Raw genomic sequence first — 14,529 nt, 5'->3', positions numbered from 1 at the left:
GGCATTCATTTCTCACCTACCCTCTCTGTAAGAAAGGATCCATCCGGGTATTCAACGTGTGATTTAACTATTTTCTGAACATTGCATGCTTGATTTAAACAACCGTGGGTGGTCTGGACCCCTGGACAAGTATGTTTGGGACATGTGGCCAGGGCAGCAAGCCTCACACTGGTGGTTGTATGTTAAGAGTGGATAAACGTGGGCTTCGAAGTGAAGATCACCTTGGTTCCAATATTGCCTCCATTAATTCTTAAAAATTTTAACTAATTATTTTAAAATTGTGGTAGACTATTGTCTACTACAGCCCCTGGGATCACCATTCTACTTTCTGTCTCTTTGAATTTGACTACTCTAGGGACCTTATGTAAGTGGAACTGTACAGTAGTTGTCCTTTTATGACTGGCTTATTTACCTGGCACATTCATCTCAAGGTTCGCCCATGCTGTAGCAAAGGACAGAATTTCCTTCCTTTTCAAGGCTGAATAATATTTCATTGTATTGATACACCACATTCTGTTTATCCATTCATCTGTTGATGGTCACTTGGATTACCTTCTACCATTTGGCTATTGTGAATAACACTGCTTTGAACATGGGTGTGCAAATATCCATTGCCTTTAAAACTGTGTACTCTTGGGGAAATTACTTAACTTGTGTGAAACTCTATTTCCTCAAATGAGAAAATGGTACCAATAACACTAACCTCATTGGTAGTGTGGATTAAAAAGCATTTGAGGTAAAGCTCCTAACACCAAGACCAACACATATCGACCACCTAATAAGTGATCTCTGGCCCTCTCCCTCCTGCTCATTGCCCCATCCTATTTTTCTCATGTCTCCTAGAGACACAGAACAAGAATTGAGAACTGAAACTACAAAGCTAAGTTATAACAGAGTGAATGAAGCAGTGTGGGGAGAGGAGCTGGGGCCCATGAAGTGCGGTGGGTGCTGGTCAGACATTCTCCCTGTTGTTCGTGTCCCTTGACGTGTGCAGTAACTCCCCCACCATGTAGGGATAAAGCCACATGGCAGGTGCAAAGGGTTCCGAAGGTTCCATAACTATCTCAGCTGCTAAGCACCCCACTGCAAATGTCCCATTGTTCCTCAGGAGAGAGACGCTTTACATTCTCTGTGGTTCTGGGGCAGAGGTAGGAACAAAGGGTAGAAGAGAGCAAAGAGAGGCAGTTTTTGACTAAATGTGAGAAAGACTGTAAAACACAGAGCTGTCTGACAACGGAATAGGGTGCTTGGGAAGCAGGAAGTATTCCAGGAGAGATGGGAGGGTGAACCCCTGGGCTGGTGGAAGAAGGACTCAGGAATGGGTTGGGAGGCTGACGCTTATGATTTCTAATGAGAAAGAAAAGCACATGTTATACTGAGTGAAGCAAGTCGGACAGAGAAAGACAAATATCATATGATATCGCTTATATGTGGGATCTAAAACAATGGTACAAATGAACTTATTTACCAAACAGAAATAGAGTCACAAATGTAGAAAATAAACTTATAGTTACCAGGGAGGAAAGCGGGGAGGCACAAATTGGGAGATTGGGATTGACATATACACACTACTGTATATAAAATAGATAGCAATAAGGACCTACTGTGTAGCACAGGGAACTCTACTCAATACTCTGTAATGACCTATATGGGAAAATAATCTAAAAAAAAGTGGAGATATGTATCCACTTTGCTGATCCACTTTGCTGTACAGCAGAAACTAACACAACATTGTAAACCAACTGTACTCCAATAAAAATAAAGATACAAATATGAAAAACAAAGAAAAGCAGAGACTCAGTACCCAAGCATCTCTCACTGAGACATTTCTTAAAGCGAGAGGAAAAACAGGAGAAAACTTCTGGAGGAGCCAGGAGGGTAGAAACAATCCACAGCAGCTTAAAACCTGCTCATCACATTTTTCCCCTCTGCATAAACGGCAAGGTGGGAAATTTTGTGCACAGCCACCTACCCCTTCTGGCCAATCTGGGTGACCCGGAGGTCCTCGCCATACTTGTTCTTGATCCATTTGATGCCTTGTAGCTGAGGGTCCACCATGAGTGGCCAGCGCTCGCAGCTGAGGAGGATGGTGGTATTCTCCGTGGACATGCGGTCTGCAGGGAGGCCCTCGTTCTGCCAGGCAGCCACATCGGCATCATCCGTCAGCATCCTCAGGGGATCTAGGTTGGGGGTCACTGGGATGGGAACCTGGTGGCGAAGAAAGGCCACACACGCTCAGAACAGAAGCATGCGCTCTCAGTTGGGGGTGGGGTGTGGCGCTCACTCAAAGGACAGAACTCCTCTAAAAGAAAGACCAAAATCCCCCTGAGGAGCACTTTCCTGGCTGTGTCGTTATTCCTGGAAGCAGGTTTTCTTAACGTCCTGATAGTCTTTTTTCTCTTGATGGATGAACAGCAGCAGAAATTCTGCCCGTGTCATCCTCTGCTCTTCAGTACATTCACCCAAGTCAAATGTCTACCACAGATCATTTGTATCTTAATCAACAGCCTCCATCGCCCTTACCCACGTTAGCAGGGTCACTTCCTGCTACATTTCTATGCTTCACAGACCAGGCCCACACCAGCCCGTAGTGACCACCCTCTCCTCTCAGCATCACCACCTGCTGCTGATGCCCAGCTTGCAAAGGACGGCAGACGCTCCCCTTCCCCCTGCCATGGACAACCCCACTCCCTGGAAGGGCTGCTTGAGGACTTCCCCCCACACTGGGAGGCCCAGGAACAAACCACCAGGCCTGGGAATGTCTCCCCTTGGTCTCTGTCCCCCCTGGGAACCCTTCCTTTTCTTCTCGTTGACCTCTCTCAACTCATTTAATTCTTCGACAAGTAATTGTTTTCATTGGAAACACATATACTTTTTAAAACACTGGGGTAAAATTCACATTCCCTAACCATTTTAGAGTGCACAAGTCAATGGTATTTAGTACGTTCACGATGTGCAACCATCAGCTCTATCTCGTTCCAAAACATTTTCTTCACCCCAAAAGGAAGCCCCAAGTCTATCAGCAGTCACTCCCTATTCCCTGCTACCCCCAGTTCTTAGGAGCCTCTAATCTGCTTTCTGCCTATATGGATTTACCTATTCTGGATGTTTCACATAAATGGAATCATACGATACGTGACCTTTTGTGTCTGGCTGCTTTCACTTAGAATGCTTTTGAGGTTCACACATATGCCCTTTAACCTCTCCAATTTTCTCTGCAGTTCGTCTTCTCAGTTACCTCAGGAAAACCTCTCCAGACCATCTCCTTTCCCTTTAATTACACCTGCTAAGGGTACGAATGGCCAGTGCTATACCTTCGAGCAAACCTCAAAGGCGAAACCAGCCACTGGAGGTTCTTATCCTGGGATCAGAAGTGTATTTCAATTCAATTGTTTTCCTTTGTAATCATATGCATTCTACTTTATACACTAAAAAACATTACTGTGAGAAGGATTCCATAGGTGTTACCAGACTGCCAAAGGGGTCTGTGGCATAAAAATACTTAAGAATCTTAAGATGGGTCACAAATCAAGCCTTGGTAAATTTAAGAAAATTGAAATCGTATCAAGTATCTTTTCTGACCACAATGCTATGAGACTAGATTAAATTACAGGAAAAATACTGTAAAACATACAAACACATGGAGGCTAAACAATATGCTACTAAATAACCAAGAGATCATTGAAGAAATCAAAGAGGAAATCAAAAACTACCTGGAAACAAATGACAATGAAAACACAATGACCCAAAACCTATGGGATGCAGCAAAAGCAGTCCAAAGAGGGAAGTTTATAGCAATACAATCCTACCTCAAGAAACAAGAAACATATCAAATAAACAACCTGACCTTACACCTAAAGCAATTAGAGAAAGAAGAACCAAAAAACCCCAAAGTTAGCAGAAGGAAAGAAATCATAAAGATCAGATCAAAAATAAATGAAAAAGAAATGAAGGAAACAATAGCTAAGATCAATAAAACTAAAAGCTGGCTCTTTGAAAAGGTAAACAAAATTGATAAACCACTAGCCAGACTCATCAAGAAAGAAAGAGAGAAGACTCAAATCAATAGAATTAGAAATGAAAAAGGAAAAGTAACAACTGACACTGCAGAATACAAAAGATCATGAGACATTACTATAAGTATATGCCAATAAAATGGACAACCTGAAAGAAATGGACAAATTCTTAGAAATGCACAACCTCCCAAGACTGAACCAGGAAGAAATAGAAAATATAAACAGACCAATCACAAGGACTAAAATTGAAACTGTGATTAAAAATCTTCCAACAAAAGCCCAGGACCAGATGGCTTCACAGGCGAATTCTATCAAACGTTTAGAGAAGAGCTAACACCCATCCTTCTCAAACTCTTCCAAAATATAGCAGAGGGAGGAACACTCCCAAACTCATTCTACGAGGCCACCATCACCCTGATACCAAAACCAGACAAGGATGTCACAAAGAAAGAAAACTACAGGCCAATATCACTGATGAACATAGATGCAAAAATCCTCAACAAAATACTAGCAAACAGAATCCAACAGCACATTAAAAGGATCATACAACACGATAAAGTGGGGTTTATTCCAGGAATGCAAGGATTCTTCACTATATGCAAATCAATCAATGTGATAAACCATATTAACAAACTGAAGGAGAAAAACCATATGATCATCTCAATAGATGCAGAAAAAGCTTTTGACAAAATTCAACACCCATTTATGATAAAAACTCTCCAGAAAGTAGGCATAGAAGGAATTTACCTCAACATAATAAAGGCCATACATGACAAACCCACAGCCAACATCGTCCTCAATGGTGAAAAACTGAAAGCATTTCCACTAAGATCAGGAACAAGACAAGGTTGCCCACTCTCACCACTCTTATTCAACATAGTTTTGGAAGTTGTAGCCACAGCAATCAGAGAAGAAAAGGAAATAAAAGGAATCCAAATCGGAAAAGAAGAAGTAAAGCTGTCATGTCACTGTTTGCAGATGACATGATACTATACATAGAGGATCCTAAAGATGCTACCAGAAAACTACTAGAGCTAATCAATGAATTTGGTAAAGTAGCAGGATACAAAATTAATGCACAGAAATCTCTTGCATTCCTATACACTAATGATGAAAAATCTGAAAGAGAAATTAAGGAAACACTCCCATTTACCATTGCAACAAAAAGAATAAAATACCTAGGAATAAACCCACCTAAGGAGACAAAAAACCTGTATGCAATAAACTATAAGACATTGATGAAAGAAATTAAAGATGATACCAATAGATGGAGAGATATACCATGTTCATGGATTGGAAGAATCAGCACTATCCAAAGCAATCTACAGATTCAGTGCAATCCTTATCAAACTACCAATGGCATTTTTCACAGAACTAGAACAAAAAATTTCACAGTTTGTATGGAAACACAAAAGAACCTGAATAGCCAAAGCAATCTGGAGAAAGAAAAACAGAGCTGGAGGAGTCAGGTTCCCTGACTTCAGACTATACTGCAAAGCTACAGTAATCAAGACAGTATGGTAGTGGCACAAAAACAGAAATATAGATCAATGGAACAGGATAGAAAGCCCAGAGATAAACCCATGCACCTATGGTCACCTTATCTTTGACAAAGGAGGCAAGAATATACAATGGAGAAAAGACAGCATCTTCAATAAGTGGTGCTGGGAAAACTGGACAGCTACATGTAAAAGAATGAAATTAGAACACTCCCTAACACCATACACAACAATACACTCAAAATGGATTAAAGACCTAAATGTAAAGCCAGACACTATAAAACTCTTAGAGGAAAACATAGGCAGAACACTCTATGACATACATCAAAGCAAGATCTTTTCTGACCCACCTCCTAGAGAAATGGAAATAAAAACAAAAATAAACAAATGGGACCTAATGAAGCTTAAGAACTTTTGGACAGCAAAGGAAACCATAAACAAGATGAAAAGACAACCCTCAGAATGGGAGAAAATATTTGCAGATGAAACAACTGACAAAGGATTAATCTCCAAAATATACAGGCAGCTCATGCAGCTCAATATCAAAAAAACAAACAACCCAATGCAAAAATGGGCAGAAGATCTAAATAGAAATTTCACCAAAGAAGATATACAGATTGCCAACAAACACATGAAAGGATGCTCAACATCACTAATATTTAGAGAAATGCAAATCAAAACTACAATGAGGTATCACCTCACACCAGTCAGAATGGCCATCATCAAAAAATCTACAAACAGTAAATGCGGGAGAGGTTGTGGAGAAAAGGGGACCCTCTTGCACTGTTGGTGGGAATGTAAATTGATAGAGCCACTATGGAGAACAGTATGGAGGTTCCTTAAAAAACTAAAAATAGAGCTCCCATATGACCCAGAAATCCCACTACTGGGCATATACCCTGAGAAAACCATAATTCAAAAAGAATCATGTACCACAATGTTCACTGAAGCTCTTATTTACAATAGCCAGGACATGGAAGCAACCTAAGTGTCCACTGGCAGATGAATGGATAAAGAAGATGTGGCACATATATACAATGGAATATTACTCAGCCATAAAAAGAAATGAAATTGAGTTATTTGTAGTGAGGTGGATGGACCTAGAGTCTGTCATACAGAGTGAAGTAAGTCAGAAAGAGAAAAACAAATACCATATGTATTATATATATGGAATCCAAAAAAAAAAAAATGGTTATGAAGAACCTAGGGGCAGGACGGAAATAGAGATACAGACCTACTAGAGAATGGACTTGAGGACACAGGGAGGGGGAAGGGTAAGCTGTGACAAAGTGTGAGAGTGGCATGGACATATATACACTACCAAACGTAAAATAGATAGCTAGTGGGAAGCAGCCGCATAGCACAGGGAGATCAGCTCGGTGCTTTGTGACCACCTAGAGGGGTGGGATAGGGAGGGTGGGAGGGAGGGAGACACAAGAGGGAGGAGATATGGGGATATATGTACATGTATAGCTGATTCACTTTGTTATACAGCAGAAACTAACATACCATTGTAAAGCAATTATACTCCAATAAAGACGTAAAAAATTAAATTGCTTAAGAGCCGCAAACAAAGCCAGAAAAACCCTTGCTGGGCGGCCAGTGGGCTCCTCGTCTTCATTTGCTCAGCTAATGATCGTCCTTTCCAAAATTTCCTTTTCCACAAGTGTTGAAGGAGAATAAATAACAGTTTTATCTTTTGTTTATTTCCCAATGCTGTAAGTTTTTAAACCACTGTTCAGCAAATCGTCAGGTGAATGAGATTTTATGAGCTGATCTGTTAAGCCAACCACCACTAGACGGTATGGGCTTTGTGTTCCAAGGAAACACCTACAAAGGAATTCTAGAATATAACCCTTACTGTACGTGGTGAACTTTCTGTGCTGACTCTCACGGCAGCTGTTTTTTATGACTCTCATCTCATCCACTGGACTCTGTTCTGCCAACATCCTGGTCTTGAGCGTCTTCTGTACCTCCTGCCAGTGGCGTGTAGGGTAGGCTGAAGACTCAGTGAATATTTGTGCATTGAGGACTGTGAGTGATGTGAAAGTGTCAAGATGTAACACATCCTGAACCCTCTTCAGCTGGGAACTAGCATCTCCCCATTTCATCATGTCAGCGTAGAGGGAGGAGTTGGGAGTAACGTCCTCCCACTCACACTGAGAACTGAGTACACATGACCAAAGTAGATAAGCTGCTTTCATAAAGCGTGTCTGTGGGCCACAGAAACAGGGGAGCTTTGGGGTCCTGTAACAAGGTGCGGTGCAGCATTTAGGGAACGCTCCTCCACTGCTGCTATGAAGTTTGGCACAAGAGCAGGAAGGCTGGAGGGAGATACAGGATGTGTTTGGGGCCTCTCGGGTTTTATAGTTTTGAGGAGTGTCAGGAGACAGCCTGGGGGCGGTGGACCAGAGTTCCCATGGAGACCTAGGAAGAGGAGAGGTGCCGTGCTCAGGTGGCCTGGACGGCAGTGGAGGACAGTGCAGGGCAGTGTGGGAGGACATGGGCGCACAGGTATCCCTCCTGGGTCTCAGTGGTCACTAGGGGATACTCAGGTGGCCGTGGGGGGAAGAACGCAAGTAGGGACTCAGAGGTTTGGGTTATTACTGTCACATGAGCTCCCTGGTCCCCACAGGCTGGTGGCGTCAGGACAGATGCGGGCTGGACTTACCTGCAGCTGGCTCAGGTAGGGTCTCCAGGTCCCATCCATGAGGTTCTGCCGATATTTCTTTGTAAAGAAGCCCAGGTATGAAATGAAAGCCGCAGTAAGTAAAACGTCCCCACATAATTTCCTTTCCTGTTGTTTGAAGTTCTGCACAGCTTCTGTCCACCTCACGTTTTCAGAGGCCAGTCCTCCCACCTATCATTTCAAAGAGCAGAGAGGGGAGAAGACACGTCATACCACAGGCTACAGAGCCACGATTCAGCCATGGAGAATGCATGGCACACGCTTCACAGCAGGAGGCTCAGGACATCATTTATGTGGCCCTTCTGATCAATGGGGGTGGCGGCGGTTTGTACCGGCTGCAGCGAACACTGCAGTCAACGAGCCCCTGTTCTCTGCTCTGTGTCACGTGGGCTGTGGAGAGACAGGTCCTGAATGCAGCCTTCCAGGCTCTGCCCTTGACAGGTGTGGAGATGAATATGCGCACCTCGAAGAGGCGTGAAGAGGATTTAGTGTGGCCGTGTGTGCTCCTCACTTGGTACCGTGTCTGATCCTCAAAATGTAACAGAAAATCATGTGCCTCTCTCTTCTCCTCCAAATGCTGGAGATGTGAAAGTAAATAAAATCAGGTGCACTATAAATAATTCACAGTGGGTGGGGAGATCGGCGTGGTAATTAAGACATGGAGCCAGATGCACTGAAATACGGGTGTGTGCAAAGTACCAAGACTGCAGAGCAGGGCCCGACTCTGCAGGGCCCACGTTGGGGGGCGCCCTCTCCCAGAGGATAGACACTGTCTACAGAGGACTGTGAGGTGGGCTGTTCAGTGAAGTTCGGCTTCTGTGCTATGATTGATTCCTTTTTCTTCCTGGAAAGATGGCATCCTAGGATGTCAGAGCTGGGAGACCTGAGGGACTTGCCCACCGACCACTCCCACGCCATCTTAGATCACACAGATAAAGGCCAGAAAGTCGAAGTGTCCTGTCTTCTGACACTTCAACCACCCCAGGTTGGTGGGGGCAGGGATGGCTTCAGAGCTGCCCTGTCCTGAGTCCTAGAGCAGAGCTCCACCTGCCTCCTACGAGGACCAACGCAGAAAAGGCTCCAGCCAGGCTGAGAATGGCCGCGCAAAATTCTGGAAACCAAACAAGGAACTGAACGGAAGACAGGCCAGCGGGTAGGTCCTGACTGCTTCCTGCACGTTAGTGGACGAGCTGTTGCTAGACCACACCATTCAGTGAAGACGATCATCCCAAAGCTCTGCAGCAGCAGGTTCAACAAACAGGGCACAGACACACCTGAGGCTTCACCTCTTGTTACTGGAGCACGACCGATTCGGTGACTGTTATGACTAGTTTCTCCCTGAACTAGGAAACCTGGCTTTGTTATATACATAAATGGGGGCTGGAATAAGTGTGAAAAGGGATCGATTCCACTTCCTTTCATTGGGGAGGAAGGTGCTGTAAAAGGCTCTCGATAAAGAGAAATCACATCCCGTGGACACTGCTTTGCAGCCTCTTAGCTGATTCATGATGAGAAATATAAACCATGGGGGATTAAAAAGGCTACACATCCCCTGACACTCCTCTCATCAGGAGCTGGTGTCTGTGCTCCCTCTCCCTGGATCTATCACTGCTTTGACCAGTAGAACGCAGAGGAAGGATGTTGAGCTGGCTTTTGGTCCCAGGCCTTAAGAGAGTGGGACCTTCTACTTCCTGCCCTTGGAACACTTGCTCTTAGAGCCCTGAGTGGCCGTGTAAATGACTGTCCTGCTGGAGAGACCAAGGTTATGGTCAGCAATGTTCAGGGTCAACCATCTGTCTTGTTCTTTTCTGCTTCTATCTCAGTGCCTCATCCTGTCCACACTCTTATTATCAAATATCCCACAGGTAAGAGCTTCAGGGTTTGCCTGTCGAATGCTAGCTTTGTCCCTGAATGCTCCCTCTGGCTGATGCACTTGTATGTAAGCACGTCACACCTCTCGTAAGCTTCCTGATCCATCCAGTGCCCCATCCTCCCGAACATCCCTGTGGGAAATCTCCTTTGACCAGACCAGGGTGTGCATTCACGCTTTTCTCAGGAGTCAGTCCCTGCAGCCCAGAGCATTTTATTATTTGCCCCCGAGTCAAAGCGGCACTCAGCTGCTCATCTATTAATATTTTGCACCTCTGTGGCACCTGACAAGCTCAGCTCGTGTAATTAAAGCCCGCCGAAGAGGTTCACACTCACCAGGCGGTTTGCAAGGGAGATGGTGCCTGCAGTCGCTTCAGCTTCTTGCTGACATTTGAGTTTGTCAGCTGTTGCTTTCTCAAACTTGGCCGTGAGTTTGGCCAGGTTTTCATTAAGGTGCTGTTTAGGAAGGAACACAACGTCTGTCAGTAGTTCCAGTGCTTCAGAGATAGGGTTCACGGGTAGGGGATTTCTAAGGAAGGCCTCCTGGGGGCAGCTGTAAGGGACTGGGGAAGGCGGGCAGGGAGGGGAAGGAAGGCAAACTAGGGGGGCCCTCACGTGGATCCCAGTGGAAGTCCAGAGGGTCCCGACGCAAGTGAGAGGACTGAGCTTTTCTATCCAGCACCTCAGTCATTGGTCCAGGACCAGGAGGGGTGACGGACAAGGAGGGAGAGGCTTAAATTCTGTCTCTCCCTGTATTGGGGAAAAGGGGTTCCAGTAGCCTGACAAAAAAGTACAAGTGCTGCTTTTAGAAGCAAAATCTCACTGAAGCCTGGGGAGGCCTGAAAATGGCCAGTAGGATCCCAGGGTGGGGGTGCTGGGAGGAGCACACACCATCTGCTGCAGCTGGTTCGTGGGTTGGAATTGGGCTGTCTGCAACCTACGTCCGCCCTTTGCTTTTTTTTTTAATTAAAAAAATAAATTCATTTAATTAATTAATTTATTTATTTATTTAGGCTGCGTTGGGTCTGTGTTGCTGCACACAGGCTTTCTCTAGTTGTGGTGAGCGGGGGCCATTCTTCGTTGCGGTGCATGGGCTTCTCACTGCGGAGTGCGGGCTCTAGGTGCACGGGCTTCAGTAGTTGTGGCTTGAGGGCTCTAGAGCGTAGGCTCAGCAGTTGTGGTGCACGGGCTTAGTTGCTCCACGGCATGTGGGATCTTCCCGGACCAGGAATCGAACTTGTGTCTCCTGCATTGGCAGGTGGATTCTTAACCACTGCGCCACCAGGATAGTCCCCTCCCTTTGCTTTAAGGTCCCAGGAGTGCAAGACAACTTCACTTGACCTCATCGATTCTCTCCAATTATCCCGAAGTAGAGGAACATTTTTTAAAAAGACACGGTTTCAATATTTTCTAAATTTATCAAGAATTTAGAATTCAAGTGCACAGTCTTTGCTGCCCCCATGATGCATATTTGCATACACAAAGACAGCTGGGCACATGGCAGACACCTCCGGATATGTCTCATGTCTATGCAATAACAGGGCTTCAGGCTGCTTTGTCAGTGATTCCCAAGTCACAAGAGGAAGAAATGAAGGGCCAAGTTTATATAGCCAAGCAGCTTAAGAACTAGGTGGTGAGCTATCCAATTAACAATGGCAGGCTGGCCACATTCATTTACTCTGAGACTTCTCTAAAATTGTTATGAAGCAATTTAAAAAGTCATAAGCCCATAACATCAAGCAAATATTGAGGGCCACTGGAGGGTGAGGGATTCCAATAGATCTATGGAAGACCACAGATAGAGCAGTGGAAAGGGCTGGAGCGGGGCAGAGGACACTGCAACGTAGAGCAGAAGCTGAGCAGCTCTGCAGAGCCTCACATACACTGGGGATTTGGAAATGTCAGGTGAGCTGCAGGGGGATGTTGAAAATAAGATGGTCAACTGGAAGCCTTTTGATCCTCCACCCCGCATCTCCATCCCCATGCAATGCCACCAGGCACCTGTGTCACCAGCAGGAGAGTCAACAGTGGCAGAGAAAGGATACCATGTTCTGGCATTTAAGACGCATCCAGCAAACTAATGCATACAGAATGGATAAACAAGGTCCTATTGTATATAGGGATCTATATTCAAAATCCTGTGATAAACCATAATGGAAAAGAATATTAAAAAGTATGTATATACATATATATATATAACTGAATCACTTTGCTGTAGAGCAGAAATAAATACAACAAGTAATAGGATGCATCCACCATAACTCATCCGATCTAGAAAACAAATTCTGCCAGTCTGCCAGATCTGCCCTTGTCTACAGAGCTATAGTCTGCTTTCGATCACTACTCTTGTAAACATGAAAGGACTAGAAGACATTTGATTAAAGCCTAGATTAAAGGTAAACAAGAAGGAAAAAATGACCTGGGAAGAAGAGAGAACTTCAGTCAAAAAAACAGCAGCAAAGCATAAAACCCTTCATAATTAGTTTCTCCGGGAGATTCAGGATGTTTCATCCATAAAATAAGAGGATGCTAATAAAAGGAAAAGAGAACAACAACAAAGAAAACTTGTGGAAATAATCTTTATTGTTAATGTAAAAAATAATAAATTCAATAAATTAAAAGATGAATTTGAGTAAATCTAGATAGAATAAGAAAGCATAAAGTGACAAAAAGATAAAAGAAAATAGATGACCCATCAGAAGGTCCAATACTCAACCAATATGCATTCCAGACAATGAGATTAAAAAGGAAACAGAAGCGGGTTTCCCTGGTGGCGCAGTGGTTGAGAGTCTGCCTACCGATGCAGGGGACACAGGTTCGTGCCCTGGTCCGGGAAGATCCCACATGCCGCGGAGCGACTGGGCCTGTGAGCCATGGCTGCTGAGCCTGCGCGTCCGGAGCCTGTGCTCTGCAATGGGAGAGGCCACAACAGTGAGAGGCTCCCCGACCGCAAAAAAAAAAAAAAAAAAAAAAAAAGGAAACAGAAGGGAGATATAAAATCACCTTGTGGAACTGAAGAAAATAAGTCTCTGCATGCCAAGCACAATGAATAAAAACAGAATGGCAGCTAAGCACATCAATGTAAAGTTTCAGACACCAAGAATAAAGAAAAAATTGAAAGACTTCCAGAAAGGCAGAAATACAGTGTATCCAGACTGTTCATCAGACTTCTCACCAGACAAAAAGATAAAGCATTCAGTATTCTAAGGGAAAAAATTAGCATCAGAATTTAATATGTAGCAAAATAGTCAATTCAGTTTAAAAATAAAAAGATACATCCAGACTGGAACATTAGAAAATTTACCTCTTATGTCACATTTCTGAGAAAGTTACTTAAGAACAAGCCATAGCAAAACGAGAGAAGAAATCAAGAAAGAAGCCATGGGGCCCAGAAGTCATTGGAACGAACCCAAGAGAGCAGTGAACGTGATTACTCTCCAAAACTGTTTGGAGCTTTGAGTTGGGGACAAGAGAGAAAAGTCTTGGGGGCAAAAGGGGACTCAGTAAAACACTGGATTGACTGGAGGGTTTTAAAAAATAAGGCTATGCCAAAAGAATTAACTGAAGAGAGAGAGAGGAAGAGGGAGAGAGAGAAGCAAGTCCAGGGGGAAAGGTATGTAAGAAAGTAAGTATAACAGCACTGAGATCTTCTATGAACAATATAGACAGGTTCATAGAATATAAACAGAATTTACTGATTTTTTGAATCGGTCAGTGGAGAGAGCATGGGACAATTAATTCTGGTTACAGAACACAATGTAGATATGTTCAGTGCTGGTGATTCGAATGCAAAAGTAACGATAAATAATGATAATGAAGTTGGAGAGAGGAGGGAAGGGGATGAGCTGAAGGAAAGGGTAATAATTTCATCTTGAACCACTGAGAGCTCCAAGGAAGCGGCCTCCATATGACTGAACAAGAAGTAAAGGTCACGTCAGAAAAACATAGTTGCTGTAATGATGAGAGGACAGGGGATGAATGTCTTCAAGCCTCATATAGCAGAAAGTCAACTGCCTGAAGAAGATACATCAAGAATAGGGATGCAGGGCTTCCCTGGTGGCGCAGTGGTTGAGAGTCCGCCTGCCGATGCAGGGCACACGGGTTCGTGCCCCGGTCTGGGAGGATCCCACATGCCGCAGAACGGCTAGGCCCGTGAGCCATGGCCGCTGAGCCTGTGCGTCTGGAGCCTGTGCTCCGCCAATGGGAGAGGCCACAGCAGTGAGAGGCCCACGTAATGCAAAAACAAAAACAAAAACAAAACAAGAATAGGGATGCAGGGGCTTCCCTGGTGGCGCAGTGGTTTAGAGTCCGTCTGCCGATGCAGGGGACGCGGGTTTGTGCCCCGGTCCGGGAAGATCCCACATGCCGCAGAGCGGCTGGGCCCGCGTGCCAGGGCCGCTGAGCCTGCGCGTCCAGAGCCTGTGCTCCGCAACGGGAGAAGCCACAACAGTGAGAG

At 44.5% G+C, this 14,529-nt stretch overlaps 1 protein-coding gene across 1 annotated transcript in view; it reads right to left on the bottom strand.

Moving 5' to 3' along the window:
• The window catches only part of DNAH9 (dynein axonemal heavy chain 9), a 301,371-nt gene that overhangs the window by 62,173 nt on the left and 224,669 nt on the right, over positions 1-14,529 (bottom strand). The window contains 3 exon segments of the mRNA XM_007455019.1: positions 1,973-2,208; positions 8,187-8,375; positions 10,410-10,529. Coding sequence (XP_007455081.1) covers positions 1,973-2,208; positions 8,187-8,375; positions 10,410-10,529 — 545 coding nt within the window.

The sequence above is a fragment of the Lipotes vexillifer genome, unplaced genomic scaffold, assembly GCF_000442215.2.
Source record: "Lipotes vexillifer unplaced genomic scaffold, Lipotes_vexillifer_v1.1 scaffold1233, whole genome shotgun sequence".
Taxonomy (NCBI): Eukaryota; Metazoa; Chordata; class Mammalia; order Artiodactyla; family Lipotidae; genus Lipotes; species Lipotes vexillifer.
Note: the sequence above shows the minus strand (reverse complement) of the source record. Positions and strands in the feature narration are given on the sequence as shown.